The following is a 22574-nucleotide window of genomic DNA, read 5'->3' on the forward strand; positions in this document are numbered from 1 at the left end:
ACCAAAATCCAAGGGTTCTGCTCCCCACAGGATTCTCTATATTTTTAAAACTGGAGCTGCTGTTGACAGATTCTTTGACAGGATCTGTGAATGGAAAGACATCAAGTCCCATCTGCTACCGCGGCGGTAGAGGGACTTATAGTTCTCAATGCAGTTCAAGTGCATCAGCACCATTCATACTTTCTCTCGTCCCTGTAACTGAAAGTCCATACCTTGGTACGGACAGGGACTGGGAGGAAGAGTCTGCAGGAACCAGAGCATTGCACCTGTGATCCACTGATTGTGGTTGCAATGCTTTGGAGGCTTCAATGCAAAAATCAATAAATGGACATTTTTCGTTTAGTAACGTGTTTATCAATACTATACATTTCGTTTCGGAAAGGGTGGACTAAAGCTTACAGAAATGGTGAAGAGTGCCTGCAATATGCTATACAGCCATTGTTACTTGTTTTTGGCTTTGCTGACTCTTTGCTAATAATTCTCTGTTTGGGTTCCAGGACTGTAACAGTTTTCTTATTTGGATCCTCAAAAAGTTTTGGAACCCGTGTCTTTTAAAGCACCAAATGCCATTGCCGTGAAACTGCCCACTGCCTGGCACTTCCCGAGTCTCTGCCCGGGTACAATCATACTGTGAGAACTCCTGATCTGCATATTTGTTTTGAACACCAGCCTAGAAGGTATAAAAGCATGACCAGCAGGAACCTGGCATTTTTAGTAAAAGCCAGCAATGTCAGCCTACATCTTTCTCTCTGTGCAGGTTCCCCTTACAGTAGATGCACACCCTGAGTAGATGGTGTCTGTTTAGGCGCTGTGTATCATAAACAACGGTAACTTTATTTTCATTATCAATACCGGTACTTGTTTTTATACTTTTTCATGCTTTGTTGCATCTCAGTGTTGCTGAACTACCTCTTTGCATTTACTTCCTGTCCTAAATGCGCTCACTCCATGGTTTTCTGCACATCAATGCATCATGGACTAACTTCCTGGTGGTGATGACAGTGGATCGTGCCTGAGCAAAGTATGCCGGCATTGCTGCTTGTAGAGTTAAGAGTTCTGAAATCCAAACATATTCTATCCTGTTATAACATCGGCCTTGTAATAGGAATGCATACGAGAGTTGTTTCTCATAATGCAATCAAAGCTTACTTTATGTAGTGAGTCCGGCCTTCCATCTGCCCATCTCTCTCAACAACTTTCTTGTCCCAGTGTGCTTTGCATCTCGTTCCCTGCTGCTTAATGTGATGCAATTTTGATTTCTCAGGACTACATACCCCATAATGCATTGCTTCCAGCAAGCTGTGATGATGTTACACTGTGGGAAGTTCAGACATTGAGTTGTAGTTTGGTAGGCAGGCTTCCTTAAAGTTGTGACACAAGGAAGTGCATATTTAAAGGGCTGGGTGAAATTGTGTCAGTGCATGGAGGAGGTACATCCTATGGACATCTTTAACATTAAAGGATAATTAAAGCCCCCGTTTTTTTTTTGCATAGATCTACCGCTAGCAAGCAGTAGATCTATGCAAAAAGTGTAAAAACAAAAAACCCGCTTTAACAGAGGTCAATACTCACCTGTGTCTTCCCTGCACGCTCCAGTCCGAAAATGTGAAGATCCTCAGGTGGGCGCAAAGCTTCTTGGGTCCTGCGCGTGCGCAGTTCACATTTTCGGACGGGAGACGAGGAGAGACACAAGGTAAGTCTATGGACGCGTGCACCCGCATGCAGACACCGTGGGACAGGAAGTGCCAGCAAGCACAGAGCAGTCAGTGCTAGATCGGAGACCCACAGCAGGACAGATGAAAATGACAGGAAGGAAGAAGATCGGATTAAGAAACATCATTTAGGGTAAGTGCTTTCATTAACATTGGGGGGAGGGAAACATTTTTTTTAACTTTAATGTCACTGTTTTAAGGCCTCATTCACACAGCTAAGAGTTGGCCTGTACAGATCCATGTGGCGTGCAATACCGTATCGGGCCGTTCCCAGGAAGGACAGGTTCCTTGTGTGATTTTATGCAGCAGCCTGTTCTTCTCCATGGGTGGATGCGGGCGTACACTCCCCCGAGCTGCAGATCCGTGTGGGTGCGAGTGTCCGTACTCGTATGCAGACAGGATGGATCTGAGCGTATGGCCGCGTCCTCCCATAGGGAAGAACAGGCTGCTGTGTACAATCACACACAGCACCTGTTCGTCCTGGGAATGACCCGACACGACCGTGCACGCCGCACGCATCTGTACAGGCCGACTCTTAGCTGTGTGAATCAGGCCTATGTTTAAAACTTCTAGATGGATATGGTTATTAGGAGCGGGATAGAACATATGGAAGTTCAATATAGAAATACAGATTGAATTTGTTTTTTTGACCATAGATGCCCTTTAACTAGGGATGCATAAGACAAAGTGAGAATGCAGCAGCACAATCAGGAGACAGATGTCACCACATAACAGGAAGTCTCTAAACAAGGACCTTCATGGCAGGATCATAAGGTATTATTTTAATGAACGCTGCAGATTTAAAAAGACTGGAAATGACATTAACATGAGATTTCAGTGATTGGGTTTACATCTGCTCTAAGACTGGCACAGTGAGGTCTTCGGTCAGGTCAGTTTTTTCCTATAGTCGGGAATATCCCTTTTGAATGAATCCATACAATACAAGCGTACACAAAGCCTAGTATGCATTCATATAATAAGAGCTTACACAATACGGGTGATCACCCTCCGTAAGAATGAATACAGGTTTTGAAACACACGGTTTGTTTCAACAGCATGGCTGTGCTGCAGCAAATTGGTTTTATTACAACATGTGTACTTCTTTTTTCCCCAAGGGAGGCCTAGCATTTTTTTCTTCCATGAACAGAATTACAGGGTAATCTCGCTCAAATAATCTTTTTTCATGTCGGGTTGAGGCAAAAGCATTCTATTCAATTTACCATAACAACTGGATCTGTGTTGAAAGAAGCAAAGCTTGTTTAATGATTTAACTGCTGAACAAGCTACAGTAATCTCTCCACAGTAATACCTTTATTCCACCCAGCTCTCTTCTATTAGTGGGTCTCAATGTCATTTTACGGTAATACAGCTGAGTTCATCAGTACAAATATATAACGGGTACTTTGTACCCGTTATATATTGTGCAATGGTTTCCCATTCTTTAAAATGGTGCTAGTTTGCATGTGCTGTGTGTCGACTTGTGTTGGCCAAATAAATCTACGGCTGTTTTTTTTTTTTTATCCATTGGTGTGGTTTTTGATAGGAATGGCAGCACATGACAAAGTATCTGCGGAAAGCATTAACAAAAACGCAGAGCAATGCAGGTGCATAAATGTAGATCTTGCTTCATACCTTGTCTAAACCCAAAAGCAAGAAATGTAATATATTGCAGCATATAGTGGCTGCATTAGTCTCCCCTGGCAGCGTCCTCTGGCTTCCTGTGCTTTGCTTCTCTGTACTTCCTGTTACGGAGCGCGCACTCATAACCTAATTACTACTCGCAAGATCACATTCAGAACAGAACACTGGCTTTTCCAGTACCCAATACAGTAGGTCTTTATGTGAGCCATAAATTAGTGCTTTCAATGTAATAAAAATGATATTATATAGCCAGCGATATCCTGGCTTACCTGAGCAGGTATTTTCTAAACTATTGCTGCCCGGCCACATGTTTTTTCTTCTGCAGGGCTAAGGTGGACATGTTAAGGATGGGCGCTAGCGGCTGTACTCTGAATGGGATCCACCAGCAGCCATATTATATATGGTTACCTGTGTTTACTATGCGGTGCTCCAGCAGCCATATTATCAATGGGCAAAAGCCTTGCCCATTTTATGAATAAGCACTTCCTGTGAATGGGCGGGTGCCAGCTGATGACGTTACACCCAGTGCTCTTTTTGTCAGTTTCACTGCAGCTATACACGATTTATGAGGCAAATTGCAACCTAATTGCTGTCTCTGACCGCAGAGGCCCTGTGCTGGGGAAATCCTTCATCCTGATTTCTTGGAGGATCCCTGTGATGAATGCCAGCTTGGGGAGGAATCCTATACACATTGTCGGTACAGGGGACATGGTCTCTAGCGAAATCCTGTCTCCTGATCAACATTCTGGAGCTTGGCATGCTTGTTGGATCCCAGGATTTATGAAGTATGGGTCCCTTTGATCAGTGATTTCCATGCTGTTGGAAGCTAGGTAATCTAATTCTACGGGGCCTTCCTTTGCGTATGGATGACATACTTTGCCTGGTACAAGAAAATAAACTTTTACTCCGGAATATATTCTATAGACAACATTTTGACCTCTTACTATCAGGTTGGAATCAGCATTTGGTCTTCATGATAGTGATGTATGATTCTGGCCCTGGCAATGTTATTCCATAGCTGCTCTCTCCCCCACGTACTATCTTCTGTACCTAAGTTGGAGCTGGAATTGGTTCTGGCAGTACTTCAACACCGCCCTTTGAACCTATGGGGAATATTCTACCCTTGCTTACATGGTTGCCTTCCTTGTTGCCATCACCTCTACGAAGCTTGTTTTTCTGAGCTGGTCCTGTATAGAACCCTTCCTTATCCTACACGAGGATGTAATGGTGCTAAGGTCTAAAGCCTTCCCCCTTGCCAATATGGTTTCGGCTTACTACCCCAGGTAGGAAATGGTTCCCCATCTCTGTGCAGCTCTAGTATGTCAGAAGGTGTTTTTTTTCCTCTCTTCTTTGGTGTAGATTGTGCTGTGTGAGGTTCCATTACTTCTGCTCATAAGTTTGACTGTCTCAGAGCTTCCTGGATGGGTTTCCGGCCCAAGGTCTTTTATGATGTTGGAATGGGCTCTTGCACTTTGCTCAGTCAGAGGCCCTCCCCAATCGGAAAAATTCTGTATCCCAGTATCAGCTTGCGTGTCTTACTGGCAGTTTGTACTGTTTCTGCTTTAGGGGAGATGTTTAGTTTTTCCACCTCCTTGGTACTGCTTTGAAAAGTCCCGATGGTCAGAGATTCAAGATTTCTATTGTGTCCTTTTAAAGAACAGCAGAGAAATTAGGATTTTTTTTGTTATGTTTTACCCACCGTACAATTTTTCTGTTCATTGAAGGACACAACACCTGCCCCTCTGTGATGTCCGTGACCACTTGTGACTAACTGAGCTGCCTCTATCACATGTAGGGTTTGGCCACCATCAGTCAGAAATTCAAGTTCTCTGCTGTGTCCTTCAATGAACATAGAGAAACGGATTTTATGGTGAGTACAAAACATTCTGGTTTTTCTCATATTGTATGCTCAACTGCAAACCTAGTGGGTCTGGAGAAATATTAGCATTACTAATGGGTAAAAATGTAATATCATACTGTGAGCTATCATTTCTGTGCATTGTTTTTCAGATGCTACAGCTACCATTCGGAGAGGAGCACCGTTTCACTAAAATGAGCTATGCAAATGAATATGACATATCTAGGACCATACCCTGTATCTGACATCTCAGGAAGAAGCAATATTTGGGTGTGAGCCGTGTATCCTGGGAGCCATACCATGTATTTAACATTCTCCAGAAAATCTGTGTCACAGAAACTGAGCCTTTTACTTCTTGCCTTTGGCTTCGTTTGGGGGCTGATGTTACTACGCTATACTTTTCAGTATCCCACACATCAAAGCAGCTCAGAGCTCCGAGACCAGATTTTAGACCTCAGCAGAAGATATGTCAAGGCCTTAGCTGAAGAGAATAAAGACCTTGTTAATGGAGGGAATGGAGGATCCATGGCAGGATATGGTAGGTAGCACAGAACCTGTTTGACATTTCAATAGTATTAAAATGAATCTGTATTGTAGCTTCAATTCTAAATGATATAGAATCCAGGAACAATGTATGGTACCATAACAGCATTGAACAAATCCAAAGGTCTAATTAGCCAATATACCATAAAAAAATCATATAGGACCCAAAGTAGAGTCCACATAAGGGATAGGCAATCTTAACACTCCAGCTTTTCTGGAACTACAAGTCCAATGAGGGATTGGAAGACCCTAACGGCTACAGGCATGATGGAATTTGTAGTTTCCCCACAGCTGGAGTCCCAAGGTTGCCTACCCCTGGTCTACATTACTTGTAATTATTGGATATTGAGGCTGCCCATAAAGCATCAGAACCCTGGTGCCTGCTTTTCACCCTGACTACCACTTTAGCAGGCTTCAGCCAATGGAAAGGGTTGCTGTGAGTAATTTAGGGCAGACAGAGGGTGTGTCAGCTGCACCAATTTATATCACTTGAAGCCAAAATAGGACAAAGGATCATTAAGTTCCTGACACATTTTGGTCAAACGGGATATTCAAGGGAATATGAAATATATTTATAAAAAATAAACAGGTTTGAGAAGATCCTAGCCAATGAACTAACAAAAACTGATGAAACAACCTCTGAGGCTAAGTGGCTGGTTTCCTTTATCAATGTCATTACAATAAGAGTAATGTAGGGTGAAAGAAAGAAGAAAACATTAGGGCTGGCAGATCTTCTGAAGGAAAAAAAACGTTTATGCACTTTTATATGCAATTGCTCCTTCTGTTTCAAGCACATGTGAAGGCGAGGAAAAAACATGCTTTACATCTCTGCAGTACATGCAGATGTTAAGGAGGGCCCGTGAGGGCTTACAATCTAAAAGGGAGGGGCAAATTGGTACATGTGGAGGAGGCTGTGTGGGAATGGACTTTTTGAGAACTTGATGGTCCAGTGGTTGGTTAGAGGTGGGATAGGCTTCCCTGAAGAGATGAGTCTTAAGGGATCGCCTAAAGGCAGTCAGAGTGGGAGATGGACGGACAGGTTGGTGTAAAGAGTTGCAGAGGATGGGAGAGCAAAGCTGTAGCTAGCTCCTTTTGCGCCCGAGAACAGGAACGGAAAATTGTGCCCCCCAACAGACGTGTGCGGTATGTGACGTCATGCGTCCCGCCTCCACCGTGCTGGTGGCCATATCCGAAATAGTATAAAAATTTGTTTTGTTTGATTAAACTAATGAAAATATATTTAGTTTTCTATTCATTTCGTCCAAAACAAATGTGTGTGTGTGTTTGTGTGTGTGTGTTTTTATGTTTTTTTAATTATTATTTCTTTTACTGTTGGGGGGCTTCGGGGAAATATTAGGGGTCTAAACAGACCCGTGACATTTCCCTTTTGAAATAGAAAAAGAGATATTGAGGACACAGAGTCCTCTGCCCATACAGGTGGGGGAGAGCAGCAGGGATCCAAGGAGAAGCTGGAGCCTGTGCCGCTCCTCCTCTCCCTGCCGAGCCGCGGCTGTGTTGTCCACCTGGTGCCCCTGTTGCCAATGGTGTCCGGTGCTCGCCATGGCAACAGGGGCGAAAGGGCACAGGCTGCGCCCCCCCCCTCAGCTGCACCATGGTAGCTACAGCCCTGTGGGAGAGACTCTAGAGAAGTCCTGGAGACCACCATGGAAGGAGTTGACGAGGGAGCTGGAAAGCAGGAGGTCTTTGGAAGAGCGGAGGGGGCGGTTAGGGTGATACTTTGAGACAAGTTTTGAGATATAGACGGTGGCAGAGTTGTGGATGGCTTTGTAAGTGGTTGTTAATATTTTTAATTTTCTCCTTTGGTTGATTGGAAGCCAGTGCAGGGATCGGCAGAGGGGGGGGTTGCAGACACTGAGCGGTTGGTTAGGTGGATAAGTCTGGCAGCTGCATTCATGATAGATTTAAAGGGGAATAGCCTGTGTAGAGGTCGGACAATGAGGAAGGAGTTGCAATAGTCAAGAAGAGAGATAAGAAGTGAGTGGATGAGCAGCTTTGGTTTAATTGGTGAGGAAGGGGCGTATTTTGGAGATGTTGTGAAGGTGAAGGTGGCAGGAATTGGATAGTGATTGGATGTGGGGCAGAAAGGTGAGGTCCGAGTCCAGGATGACTCCTAGCACCTTGGCATGGAGGGAGGGATGAATAGTTGTGTTAACTATCAAGTAAAGAAAATAAAGAAAAATATATGCAAGTGAAGAAAAATGCTGGTTTTAGCGTTAATAGTTAACAATGGTTTGCTTATCATTTACTCTTGTTCCCTGTTTTGGAAGTACTTCTATTGGTGCCATTAGGCTTCTGTTAACGTCTGCCTTCCTTTACAAACTGTTGCTTACCTAGAAACCCATTGAGCAAACTGAGGTTTATGCTGCCTTTTGGCATTCTGCAATTTCCACCAGTTTCAAACATTTTTATTTGGGCATGATAAACAAACACGATACAACAAATAATTACTGTCTCCGTTACTGTAACAATATACATCCCCAGAAAGCAGTTGGAAATAATTACAGCCTGATGTATGTTGTGAGATGCTAATAAATAATCTGGTATGTGGTCGTGTGACAGCGTCTAATTATTAAATGGGAAGAGGTTAGATACAGTGCACATTACAATGTCAGTCCACTTTTTAATTAAAAAAAAAAAAAAAACTGAATGTATTTAGGCAACTCGGCAACAAAAGTTTTCATGGTTTTTACAGTTTCGATAAAACAGAAAATTGTATCAATACTTGACAAAAAGTTCCCTTCCTGGTGCCCACCCATTGCAGAGTGTGTGTGTATCAGTGTTGTTGGTAGGTTGCTTTGATCTGTTTAGTGAATTATATGAATGAAATCTGTTTGGGAGCAGTTTTAAAGCGTATCTAAACCCAAAACCCAAAATCTAATATATTGCCGCTAACCAATCCTTACATGTGGTGGCTGCATTCGTTTTAATTTTTTAGGCTTTATGTCCTTTATCTTTACCTGGTGATTTGGCCAGTAACACGCTTCTTGCCTTAAGGAGGATCCACTCTATAGAGGAGCAACAGAGCCACCATTGGACGTCAGCATGTCACCCTATAGAGAGGGTGGTGTTAGATCCACTAGCAAATTTAGGTGGACTTCACTAACAAATTAAAGCCAAACTCCAGTTAACACTTTTTACGCAGTTACAGCAGCAGTTCAATTTTTTTACCTTTTAGGATAAAGGTTTAAATAACTGAATAAAAGCCGAGCATTGTAAGCACCCCTGTCAGTGGTAAATGCAGTCACTGTTAGGCTCAACATTTTCGGCCTGACTCCTTTCGACTTTTGTTAAGCTGGCAGGGCCTTGTACGGTTAGAATTTCCGAGGATTCCTGCAAATCAGCCAAATTCTAACAGCGTATGGTCAGCCTTAGTTTCTTGACATCTCCATGTTGTTTTAGGTCACATGTCTATCTGATTCAGGTGCCTGTCCATTTAGGCCAGACAGGCCTGGACGTGAGTCGGGTATACATGCGTCTATTTCTTTTTCAAAAATAAAACAGATTCCTCCATCAACACTTACAAGCGTGGATGGAGGAATCCCTGCTGGCCACTCTCAGAATATCCGAACGAAGCTTGCAACTGATTGGCCAAACTGAGCTTGCAGTCAAACATTTTCCAACATGTTCCTTTGCAGTAGTTGATCTAAGGATCGACTTCTGCAGATGGAATTGGGTCAACAACACAGTGATGTTACACTCCCAGCATATATTTTACACTTCCAGAATGTCCTTACCCACACAGCTTTCATAGGGGATCCCTGACTGACTGCAGACTCTTCCTATTTGTGGGTCAATCTCTAATCAGTCATCTTTATTGATCTATCTGTTCCGAGCTATAAGACACCCTGCCAGAACTGGCCCTCCCACTGTCATTTACCACATTAACGCTGTGACAAACAGTACGTCTATGACAATACCAGTCTGTTATGAGCAAAAATCTATATTCAGTGTTTGGCAGACTGTGAATAAAGTAGTGAATGACATGCTTGACTTTTTTTTTGGCTTGACTTCTCTTTTGGGTTACAGGAGTCTATTTACTAATGTACTACTCCTCCAGTGACCCAAAGTCAGTATATAGCAGACTACTGCACCCATTAATGCCACCCCTACAGATCTCTGCGAGGACAGTGCAGTGTAAACGTGTCTGTACTGTAAATGGGCCTATTAGTTGTGATTGCCCCCCAGGCCAAAAGTTCCTTGATCTCCCTCCCATAACATGAATATGTACTATGTTTTCATAATTATTTCCCTTGCTACCATATTTTAAACTTGACACATTTTTTAAATCGGGCTCCCAGTTTACGTACTTCTGCCTTCCAGCTATAAGGAGTAATCTCTTCATATCATTGTTTATGCAGCATGCAAATACGTAGGAATGTCAAGAGTGCGCAAAGTCCTTCAGGGTGAAATTCTTGGTGATGTACCAAATCAGAGTGAGGTTTCAAGTGTTATTGGATGTGGAATGAGGAGTTTTACTTGTACTTCAAGTTCTATATTAGAACAAGGGGGAATGTCATTTAGCATGTGACCTTTGTTCACTTAATGTTGAAAAATGAAGAGCATCTGATGCAGAGAGTTTTTGGATGGCATTATACTTGCCCCTGGGCCGTTCTTGTGCCGGAGGAGGGAGGGGGGTGAACGCTAGGAGAAGCCATTGAAAACAAAAGGTAGCTGTTGATGATTTGCAGACCACAAGGAGCTTGGTAGGAGTGACAACTGTGTAATAAGTACCCGAAAACCACTATAAAAAGCTCCAGTTTAAAGAAATCCATAAGCAGGTGGTTGTGTGACATTAATAGGATGACAAAAAAGGAGAGCGCCCACTCCATGTGAAGGGTCGTTTAATAATTTGCTTTTAAAAAATGGTAATGTACTCACAAGAGAAAAGTGACACAAGCATATTCAATGGTTCCCCTCACAGGAGGCTATTGCCCATCAGAAGCCACAGCGCAGCCAAGTCAGCTCACGACCGCTCCTCTTCCAGCAGTGAGTGGCAAGGGTTAATGCATTTCTGGGGCACGCCCCCTTCCTCAGAACCCAGGGGTGATAGCCCCCTGTGAGGGGAACCATGGAATACGCTTGTGTCACTTTTCTCTTTAGAGCACATTAGCATTTTTTAAAAGCAAATTATTAAATGATCCTCCACATAGAGTGGGCGCTTGTCATTCTATAGATGTTAAAGGAGAACTATGGGGTCAGTGTTTTCCCCCATAGTTCTCCTTGGGGTAACGGGAGGACACAAACTAGCGTCCTCCCGTTACCCTAAGCTCAGTATACCGCAAGCTACAGCTCGCGGTATACTGAGACACCGCAGCTGGAGCGGATCCCGACGTAGATGAAGGGATCCGCCTAGCTGCGTGAGTGACAGCTGGGTCTGCCTATCTAGAGGCAGAGCCAGCTGTACCCTCCCCCGTCCGTTCCGCCAGTCAGCGCTGGCAGATCGGAGCGGGGAGAGGGGAATCCAGCCCCTCCGCTGTCACGGCAGAGAGCCGTAACAGGATGGAGAGGTGAGGGAACCCGGTATGTGTTCGCTCACCTCCCGATCTACTGAGCCGACCTGTGACAGTCTCATTGTCACAGGTCGGCTTAGAACTATGAGGTGAGTGGAAATCACTCATGTCATAGTTCTCCTTTTAAGGTTCCCTGCCTTGTGGAGCTGCCCCAGTGTGATCAGGTGGAATCAATTAAGGAGGAGGGCTTGCTGTGATTCATTTGCGCTGGGAAGATTGTGAATTTACACAGGTTGTGTGACATGATTTGAAAGGCAAATAATCTAGAGTATTAGATTAGTCTGTTGCCACACCCAAAGAATGACAGCTGCTTAGGTTGAAGTAATGGACACGTGACGGAATGTGTGCTTCATTTAACATCAGCCTTTAGACGCATGTTTGCTATGAGAATATCTGTAGCTTCTAGATGTCTATGATTATCTGGAAACACAACTGAGTGTGAGTTTTAAAGTCCCAGCATATAACATCCTGTTATAACATCAGCATTGTAATAAGAAATACATTCTAGAGTTGTCTTTGATAGTGCAGTCAAAGCTTACTTGTAAAAATCCCTTTTATGTAGTGAGTGCTGCCTTCTGTCTGCCCATCACTTTCACCAACTTCCTGGATTCCCAGTGTGCTTTACATCTCTTTCCCTGCTGCTTGATGTGATACAATCTTGATTTCTCAAGACTACATTGCCCATCATGCATCGCTCCCAGCTAGCAATGATAATGTTGCGTTGTTCAGAGGTTGAATTGTTGTTCAAAAGGCAGGCTCTGTGAGAGTGGCGACACAGGACCGTGTAACATTTACAGTATGTCAGTGCATTGAGGAAGTACATCCTATGGGCATCTTCATTAAGTTGAGTTTAAAAACCTCCAGGTGGATGTGGTTATTAGGAGTGGGATAGAACATATGGAAATTCAATATAGAAATACAGTTTTGTTTTTAATGTTTGAACATAGATATTCTTTAACAGAAACTGGATTTAGGCCCACTTGCCCCCCATGTTGCCTAGCTTTTATAAAAGTGGAACATAGCACCCAGATACTCACCTCTGATGTGGAGTGCTACCTCTCCTGGGTCTGACAGACACCCTGGTTTCTCACTGCTTCCTGTCCAGCACCAAAAGCTTTTCATACACTGGTAGATTTTCATAAAAACATTCATAGGAAAAATCTGTGGTCTTGGCAGCTGTAGGATCAAGACGGCCCACTGAACATAGCAGAGTATTGGAACAGGCAACAGATACAAAGTTGGGAACACAGACCAAGTTCGATCATTTTCTGGACGAATCAGTGCCAAATGTGTAATCTAAATCAGGCTCGAGGTCACGGGCCAGGGTCCTACACAGAGAAGAAGAAGCAAGGCACCAAATCAGTAAGCGGGGTCAGGGTCACAAGCCAGGATCGTCATTCAGGAAACAGGAGTTGCATGTTAGGTCACAGGAATACAGGAGCAAGCTGGAGACCAGTCAGCAATTGGAGTCAAGAGTCCATGATAGGTTTAAATTATTATTATACAGGATTTATATAGCGCCCAAAATGTGCGCAGCACTTTACAAATTGGAAGAGTTTAAAAAGGCAGACTGGCACCAATGAGCACGCCTGTACGTGTGCATGTTTACACTGAAGCTAATGCTTGTGCACATGGACACTGGCGTGCACCCGTTTTGTGTGCACGAACACCAGCTAAAGCACATTTGCCCATTATCTTATACGTGTAACGGAATGCGCACGAGCTTGCGCCTGTGTAAGTTTCCTGGTGAATTCTGGGCCATCCTTACATTAACATTCAATTTTGTAATTAATAGAGTTTCACAAATGAAAACCACATTATTGTTCGAATTTGGTCTATTCAAGAGAAAAATGTTATCCTGCTTCTTTGATTTTTTTTGTTCACCCCTATGGTTGAAAATGTTCAACGTTTTGACCCCATTAACTGTTAGAAAATCGAACAAACATTCAGAAAACTATTTTTTTAAACAAACTTCTGCTAGTGTATGGCCATCCTATAGGACTGGAAATGTATGGAGCAGCTAATTGATGGCTCTGCCCTTCGCATGTTCAATAGCTCAGCAGGGGCTCTTGGCAAGAAGGTGCTAGAATTGTGGTGCCTGTCTAATGCAGATGGGTACCATCCAGGCTAAATGGTAAGTATTTGGGGGATCTTTTGTATCTTTTACATAACATTGACAGTATGGGGAACATTTCTGACTTTAGCTGGCTGCACTGTGAGCAAATGATGTCCGGTTCTGGATGAATTGGCCGAAATTCACCCTATCTGCTGCCTCTCGCCCAAAATCAGTGGCTTGCAAGATCGAAGGAGCTGGGTGTAAAATTGTCAGCCGGACAGTGTCTGCGTCCAATCAGATGCAGGCACTATTTGGGTATTTTAACAACTGGCAGGGACAAAATACAATGGCCACAGCAGCAGATTCCTCCATCCACCTTTTGTATAGCATCTGTTTTTGTTTTTTTGTTCAGCCCAAAAGCTGAAGGAAATTTTTTTACAAATGTTTACCCAGCTTGAGTATGAAGGGTGTGCCTTGTGTGCTTGTTCTGGCAGCATGAGATGTTCTAAAGTTCTCACCGATAAGTTACTGATTATGTTTTGATACTTGGCCACTATAAAATCTCTCGCTAGTCAGAGATAGGTAATTTAAAAAAAAAAAGTTGACAAAGGTATGTTCCTACCTTAAGGTGCCCATACACCTGCCGATTATCGTACGATAATCCCTGGAAATCCCGCGATCGTACGATAATCAGAAGGTGTATGGAAGGCGTGCGACCGTTTCTACTGTACGGTCGCACGTCTTTTGTCTCCCGTGCAGGCTTGAAAACCTGCCGAGAATCGTACGATTGCTGGGGGGTTAGTGCCGCTCTCGGGAGACAAATGCCGAACGGGCCGGTGTGCGCACACTGCCCGTTTGCAGTGATCGGAAGCCCGCCCCTCATTGCGGTCATCAGAAGCCCTCCCCTCAAGATGGGCAGATCGTACGAGCTTTTAATAAGCTTACGACCATCGCAAGACAAAAGTCTTGCGATGGTCATAAGGTGTATGGGCACCTTAACACTATTTTATTATTTTCCCTAATTATGTACAGATTACCCAATCCCTCCCTGAAGTAGAATACCACTTGAACTTGTATACTCCGTTTAACTGACACCAGCTGCAGTGTGTCCAGTACAGACATTGCGAGGGGAATTTATGTAATCTGGAGCAGCTGTGAATAGCAACCAATCAACTTCTAGCTTTCATTTTCAAATCTTAATTGAACAAACTAAAGAGAGAAGCTGATTGGTTACTACGGGCAACTGCTCCAGATTTATTCTGCTCCAGTTTTGTTAAAAACCCCCCCTACTGTATGTTTTCTGCCATGCATTTTTATTTTATTTTTGATTTAACCCCTGAACAGCTGATCTGAAGAGGACAATTGCAGTTCTTCTGGGCGACATCCTTCAACGCCTCGGGAAGTTAGAGAACAAAATTGACTATTTTATTGTGAATGGATCATCCAGTAACGGCACTAACAGCACCACGGGGAATCCAGTTCTAGCTACTAGTAAACGCATCCCAGCCTCCAGAAAGAGATGATATCCACAAAGAAGGACGAGCGTTCCATGCCAAGCTGATGGAAGGAGTTCACCACAACCTCTCCAGCTAGAAGAATTGGATGTAAGCTGCTTAGTCGAGAGCTTTAATGTGAGGAAAGACTGCGCTCATGTCATGTGCTCAGCACTTGGCACAATTCAAGCATAACTGGCCATATTTTTAGACAATAGGATGTTTCTATATGGGTGAATTTTATTATTCAGTTTTGATTTGTTCTAGAATATATACTTTAGTACTGTATAGTGATGAAAGAAAATATTTTGAACCTGTTGTACAGAAGCGTATGCTTGTAGTATATTATATTTTGCTACTCCTGAGTGTTTAAAAAAATAAGCGCACTTTGAAATCACCTCGGCCCTAGTTCATCAAGTTGCAATGCATTTAAAGAACTACAGGCATGATTACTCTTAATCCTTGCAAAGGGGTCCACCCCCTGACACTGCAAGTGTTAAGTGCACGTTTTTGTCTAGGGACGAAATAAACAAATTATACTCACCTGAACCTTGGAGCCAGCTGCCTGCTCCTAGGTTTGGGTGAGTATATCTTCGTTATTTTCATCCGTCAATGAATAATGCAGTGCAAGGGTACCTCACTGCAAGGGTTAAGCATGATTATGCCCGGAGTTCTTCTTTATTGTACCTTGAAGTGCACTTAAGGCATGTGGAAGTGGATTTTCAACCAATAGTATATGTCATTTTGGCATGGGAGATATGGCAAGTGATTCAAGATTTAAATGATATTGCAGCTTACTGAATCCAAGCCCTTAGCTCCTATAATAAATCTAGGGATCATCATCCATGGTCCTCCTAGTTTAGATTTTCTTCTCTTCACTTAAAGCATATCTAAAGCCAAATTTCTTTTTTCACTTTCAATAAAAAATAGAATTCTTAAAGCCCTGGTCAGGTTTTATCCCATTGGGGATATTTCACTTCATTCCTTGTGATTGACAATCTCTCCAAAGTGAGGGAAATCCCTTCCTGGACAGTTGTCACCAGAACAGGTGCCCCCATCAGAAGATTTCCTCTCTGTTCCTGGATTTTGCATCACTTTCAGTCCCAATTACTCTCCATTGGGGACATAGGCAGCAATAAAACCCTGACATGTTCTAACTCCTCCCCACTCTATCTGAATCAGAACATAATCCCAAGTGTATGCTTGAACCTTCCACCAGTGTGCAAGGCAATACAATGTTTGGCTCATGGGATGGAAGCTGCAACAAACACAAAAGAGCAGGGGTGGGCAATTCGCCCTCCAGTTGTGCTTTAACCACAAACCTCAACATGCCTCTGGGAGTCATGCCTGCAACTTGTCAGTCTTGCAATGCCTCATGTGACTTGTAGTTCCACAACAGCTGGAGGTCCGGAGTTGCCCACCCCTGCAGAAGAGGAATTTAAGTTTATGTACTGTAGGTGCTTAAAGTGGAAAGGTCACAAAATTCCACCATCCATACGGTTTCGTGCAAATGGAGGAAGCAGTCACATTTTTTTTGTTTTTGTTTTTGTTCAGCCCTAAAGCTAATGTACTAATGTTGAGCCAGTTTGAGTTGGAAGGGTGTGCCTTGTGTGCTCGTTCTGGCAGCATGAGATGTTTTAAAGCTCTCGCTGATAAATTACTGATTATTTGTTGATATTTAACCTCTATAAAATCTCTGTAATCAGGGGATTAGTTAACTCCTGTAATGTGTAACATCCTGGGCCTAGTATTGGTTAGATGCACCTCTAGAAATGTAATAAATATGTAGTGTAAAGCTGAACTTCAAACAGACACTAAACCCACAAATACAATGAATATATAGTAGCTGATTTACCTGCCAAAGGATTTGCATTTCTGGCCTTCTCCTTCTGAGATTTGCACAGCACACCCCTGCCCCTTTCCCACCCTATGATTGGACAGAGAAAGGAGACGCTGCGAAATCATGAGCTCAACGTCCTGTCACTCTGCTCTCTCCCCATCTGCATTTTTCTTATTAGCACACCTAATTGGCTCCTTCTGCTGTTTCTCCCTCTCCCAGTCTAAATTCTGCTATACAGGGAATTGCAAGAGGTTCATCCCAAGTAGAATTCAGATCCCTACATCGCTTTTATATAAAAATACATTTAGTCACATGCTGGTGAATGCAGAGCAGCAATAATGTGTGTCTTTTATATCTGCCTGGAGTGTAGCTTTAACAGAAGTAGGAGTCATCAGGCTGCATTTTAGGATTAAAACTGGAGTCCTCTGGGAAATGGAACCTTAAAGTGCAACTGACGCCAAAACTTGGCTTCATTTGGTGTCCTAGTGGTGACCTGCGTTGATCCGGTGCAGTAAAATGTAGGTAATCTCTGTATATGTGACTGGGCCCCCATATTAAAATGATCAGTACATGCAGAAATATAAGCAGCTAAAGTTATATACAAAGGTTGACTTTTTCTGTGACACGTCCCTGTCCTTTCTGCCTCCCTAGTGGTCATCACATTACAGGACCTATCTCATTGACCTATAGGAAGGCAGGAGCTGAGATCTGAATATAATTTCAGCTGTCTACATCTCTATGCACTCAATCTAATCACCACTTTTACTTTTTTCATCTTTTGTTTTCCTGCTATACTGGCTGCTTTTTTCCATGTTGTGGAGGCATTGAACTAACCAAATACAAGGCGTGACATAACACTGTTTATTTGATCAGAAAAGTACACTTATCCTTTAAAAACAAATGTTCTTGAAAGTGTGACCCAAAGAATGTATTTATTTGCACTGTTAAAGCATAACCATAGAAGACTTGCTGTACTGCTTATTATTTTTATGAGCTCACCTGAATTAAAAAAAACCATATAGGCTGTTGTATTTTAATGAGATCTGACATTTGCAACATCTCTGTTGAGAATAAGATGTCTTAGAGGTGACCTCATATGTACAAATACATCCACGGTCATCATTATATGATACATTATGTGAATACATTTTTTTATATGCCAACGACTACATAGGACAAGGAGATATCAGCTGCATATGGCAGAAACGATTCGTCATCAGTTCTTTACAGTGAAGGGGGATGAGTTGTGGAATGCTGTAATGATGTGGCGATGGAAGACGGTAGCTGTGGAAAGTTGTCAAAGGCTGCGATTGTCAAAATAGTAAATAAAATTAATAATGTCTACAAAGTAATTCACAGCAAACTCCGCTCACATTCCAGAACCGGCTAGCCTGCAATTGCATCCCAGGTGCAGGCAAACAAGTGCACCGTCGCTTACAACAACCCAATCCAGAAATAGCCACAGTCCAAGGGTCTTCGCCGAAAATGTTTAAAAAAACATTATTTATGGAGCTAATGCATACTGTTTGTTCTTCCACATGTTTGCTCAATTCTAATGCGTTTCACCATTCCGGCTTACTCAGATTATAAGCCGGAATGGTGAAACGGATTAGCGATTGAGCACATATGGGCAGGAACAAACTATGTATCTGCTTCATAAATAAAGATTGTTTTCGGGGTGAAGACCCTTGGACCGTGGCTCTTCCTGGATTTGATAATGTCCACAGTTATAAGTATTAAAAAAAATATGGAAATAATTTAACCCAGGTAATTGATTCTTTTAGTGTAAAGAAGGATCTCCCCACGGGGGTTCTGGTTTGTTTTGCTCTAGACCAGGACTGCAAGAGGTTCACACTAAAGGACAGGTAGATTTTTATACAAAGCAAACATTCTTTTTGCCCCATTGCCTTGACCTAAACAAAAGCCCCCCCCCCTTCACGGATGCATACTTATCTCAGTCTATCTGCTCTGGTCTCTGGTAATTGTTTACATCCAGCGCTGCAAGTCTCAGTCTCCTGGCTGCACCTATGCATTACAGCCCTATAAACGTCTACTGAGCTGTGTTTTGTGGGTGAGGATAAAGGTAGACAGTGGGAAATATAGCCCTATACAAGTCTGTGAGTTTGTAATGCGCAGGAGCAGCCAGTCAGGCATTCCGTCCTCATGTACAATGGAGGACCAGCAGTCCTGTGTTATATGTGAGGATGGGAAGAGTCTGCCCTCATTCCAAAGCAGAGGGTAGTGCCAGCTGCTGGGGCAGTAAATAGGGTATGGGATTAGGGTATTACTGCTTGTTCCTTTACTCCTAGTCTAAACAAGCATGAAACACTTGAAGTGCAGGTATTGGGGACGGGGCACTACAAGGGTAAAGTAGGCCTAAAGCGTGAGCCGAGACGTGAAGCAGGATGCTGGACAGGATGGAAGATTATACTCTTCCACCCTCCTATAAAGCTTGAAAAGGGCAACACATTTGACATTACTGGTTGCTAGGACCGCTTGGCAGTCCTAGCAACCAATGACTGCAGAGGACGTGAAGCAGGATGCTGGACAGGATGGAAGATTATACTCTCACGCCCTCCTATAAAGCTGGAGACGGGCAACACATTTGACATTACTGGTTGCTAGGACCGCTTGGCAGTCCTAGCAACCAATGACTGCAGAGGAGAAGGACCCCTGACAGTTGCTAGGAGAGCCAGCGGTCCCAGCAACTGACTGAAGAGGACCGTGGTCCAGACAGACCAATTGCTGACCTGGACTGGGCTATGTCTTGCAGTGGATGTACTGCCTTGGAGGCCGGAAAATCCACTGTCAACAAGCCATATACCAAGCAAAGGTCAGCCATTGGTCTGTGTCCGGACCGTGGACCCCGCAGGGATAGATAAAGGGACAGATCACAAATTCTAGATCACCAGCCCCTTCCTCATAGAAACATACATCTGTTTCCTAACCAATAATTCTATGCATTTAGAGAACAAAGAATAATACAGTAGTCAACATAAACAGTAGCAAAGATATAATAAAGAGGACATTACTCTGCAGATGTATGTATTATAGCACTACATGGTCATAGCTGCTTCCTCTCACACATATGGATCACATGCATTGATTACCTCAATCCCATGCCATAAATCTGTCGTCCTTCAAATGCTATGGGTTTAGCAGCAAGAAGCAAAAGCAGGATCATCTAGAACTGTTATGTCAGGAATTTCAGACATAAGCAGTATAACTGCCTTCCAAAAGGACAGTATTTCCTAACTTGCCCAAAAAGGATGAAGGATGTCTCTCTCCTGGTTGTCTTTTCCTATTACCTGGCTGAGAGAGCAGTACCTCTTAAAGTGTATGCACACCCACACTGCCTGGCCAAAAAAAAGTCACCTCCTGGTTTTAGCTAAGCAGATAGGTAAGAGACTTCCATTGGATAAGGGTGATCTGGGGTTGCTTTAGTTGCTCAGGTCTAGGTTCAGTAACATTAGTGCAGCCAGTGAATAAGCAAGATGAACAGAAGGGAGCCAAATGTTTGGCTGAGCCGAAGTGAAAGACCTGTTTGATTCAGCAGATCCAACATCTGGATTGGCCGAGCCGAACGCCCGGCAGTTCACTCGCTGCTGTTCGCCCGATTCTCATAGGGGCCGAACAGCAGCGAGTGAATCGCCAAATGCCTCCGAGCAGCATTCAGCTCTGTCATTCAGCTCTCTACCTCGGCGGTAGCGAGCAGAATGAAAAAAATTACACAAAAGAATTTAAAAAAAAGCGTGGGCTCTTTAGACCAAAGTTAAAAAGTAAAAAAAAAGAGCGTGGGGTTCCCTCCAAAAGTCATACCACCCCCCAAAAAATGTGGTCCCCTCTACAATTCCCAACCAATTCGAGCACAAGCAGGGCAGGAAAGGGGGGGGGAGTGACAAGCGAGCACTTCCCCTTTCCTGCACCATACCAGGACACATGCCCCCTTTTTCTTTACTTTTTTAACTTGGGGTCCCTCCTAACTTTCCTACAAGACCTAAAGGGTCTGCTATAGATCGGGAGGGGGACCCTGCACGGTTTTGTGTTTGTTTGTTTACATTTGTGGGGAGAACAGTCTGCTTTGTCTGTGTGTTCGGCTCAGCCGAGCTGATACATATGCATATTGTGAATAGCCTGTATAAATGTTGTGACTTATCAAAACGATGCCACGGCGAATGCATGCCATATTTAAAGCTAAAGACGGTCCAACTAAATACATTTTCAGTATGTTTGGAATAATGCCTTAATATATACAGTTTTCTTAAGAAAATCCTTTACGTGAATCTGTTTCAAATTTGTTTTCCCCGGAGATCGTTCCAGTAACAGCATTTTCTGCTGTAGGCTGACAACACTAAACCACTGTTTCTCAATTAACAGCACTGTTGTCAGGCTGCCATGTGTTCTCCTTCAGTGGCCCAACTAAAAGAGCTCACATGGCAAGATCACAATGCTGCTGGTGATTGGGAGGCCCAGAATTAATCAGTGGCACTACTGGTTACCAGAAAAATGTGTAAAACTTGACAATACCAGGGTCAAAGGGAGAGATGGCAGCTCAGCTATCAGGGCATACTTTGGACATCCATATCACCAAATGTATCAATAAATACATTTGGTATGTTGCAAACCATAAAGTTTCTTAAGACAAAAAACACTAATAGGCAGAGCACACAGAGGTGTCCCCAGGCTGGGTGTTACCCGCCGTGACATCATCATGCACATGAGTAACGTCATTACGTACGCATGCGTGTAATGATGTCATGCACATTTAACTGCTGGCATGCATCAGAGAGAGGAGGGGATGTTAATCTGGCGGGATAAGGTATGCCACTGGGTCTCCTCCACTCTAGTGTAGCTGTCGGGCTCTTGACGCATGACCGAGTGCCTGACTTTTCAGAGAGGGTCAGTCATTTTGGTGTCACCTCCTCTGATAGTGTCGCCCAGTGCGGGACGGACCGACCCACTCCCCTTGTGACACCCCTGAGAGCACCTACTAACAACATGAAAAAAATAAAATGTGTAAATCCATTGAAATAGAACATGAAACAATAGTCTGTATCTCTAAGTGCAATCTTAAATGACAAATAAATCCACAGATCTGTATCAGTCAGTTGTCCAAGTGCAATCCACCATCTACTCAACTGGAGCCCACCACATCAAAATGACCACCTGTTTAAAGGTAAGTCAAACAGCACTCGATATTCTCCTCTCTATGGAATCAAACTGGTTTCCCCCTATGGTCTTGAACTCTGTGTAGATGGATAGGCAATAACAAATTAGCATGTTCTCAGACATCCCAACCTGCAAAACCTTATTTCAGGGAGGTTCCCGTCTCATTTCAGGGAGGTGGCCTTTACTTGGAGAAGCATATAGATGTGCAATGCTCAGAAAAGGCTTCTCATAGTGTAGTAGATGTAATATAAAAAACAAGGTTAATACAACAGGAAACACTCACATGATATAAGTACATCAAACATTATAAGATAACCGCATGTGTCTACAGAACTTCAGTAAGCTAGGATCAGATCACAGCCATAATCTGGATCTTCAATGCCTCACCCAGTATCCGACGTGTACCAATGTGTCTCTAAACTCCTTCTGCAAAAAGTTTCCCAGCACACTCACTAGCCAGCATGCAAAAAAACAAAAAAACTTGTCTCACCGCTAAGGTTAAAAACAGAGGTTTAGATACACGTCTTGGTGCAGTGATGCATGGGGGGCCTCAGCTGCCGTTGGGATGTGCGGGGTCCTTTGTGCGTCTCTGTGCCTTTAAGAGAGGTTGGGCTTCCTCCTGACAAACATGCACCCAATTTTATCTTTTGCTACATGTGCTCCAAGATGGAGACTCTCATAGTTTAGAGTTAGGACCGCACTATATAGAGGTGCCTTGGCACAGCTTTCAC

General features: G+C 43.4%; 1 protein-coding gene across 1 annotated transcript in view; it reads left to right on the top strand.

Moving 5' to 3' along the window:
* Positions 1-15293, top strand: part of CCDC126 (coiled-coil domain containing 126) — a 19939-nt gene extending 4646 nt beyond the window's left edge. Inside the window, exons 2-3 of the mRNA XM_018568036.1 lie at positions 5364-5749; positions 14686-15293. Of these exons, the coding sequence (XP_018423538.1) occupies positions 5512-5749; positions 14686-14864 (417 nt within the window). The 5' untranslated portion in view covers positions 5364-5511 and the 3' untranslated portion in view covers positions 14865-15293. The remainder of the gene's footprint in view (positions 1-5363; positions 5750-14685) is intronic.
* Positions 15294-22574: the final 7281 nt, after the last annotated feature.

Source organism: Nanorana parkeri, unplaced genomic scaffold, assembly GCF_000935625.1.
Source record: "Nanorana parkeri isolate BGI_ZX_2015 unplaced genomic scaffold, ASM93562v1 scaffold1128, whole genome shotgun sequence".
Classification (NCBI taxonomy): domain Eukaryota; kingdom Metazoa; phylum Chordata; class Amphibia; order Anura; family Dicroglossidae; genus Nanorana; species Nanorana parkeri.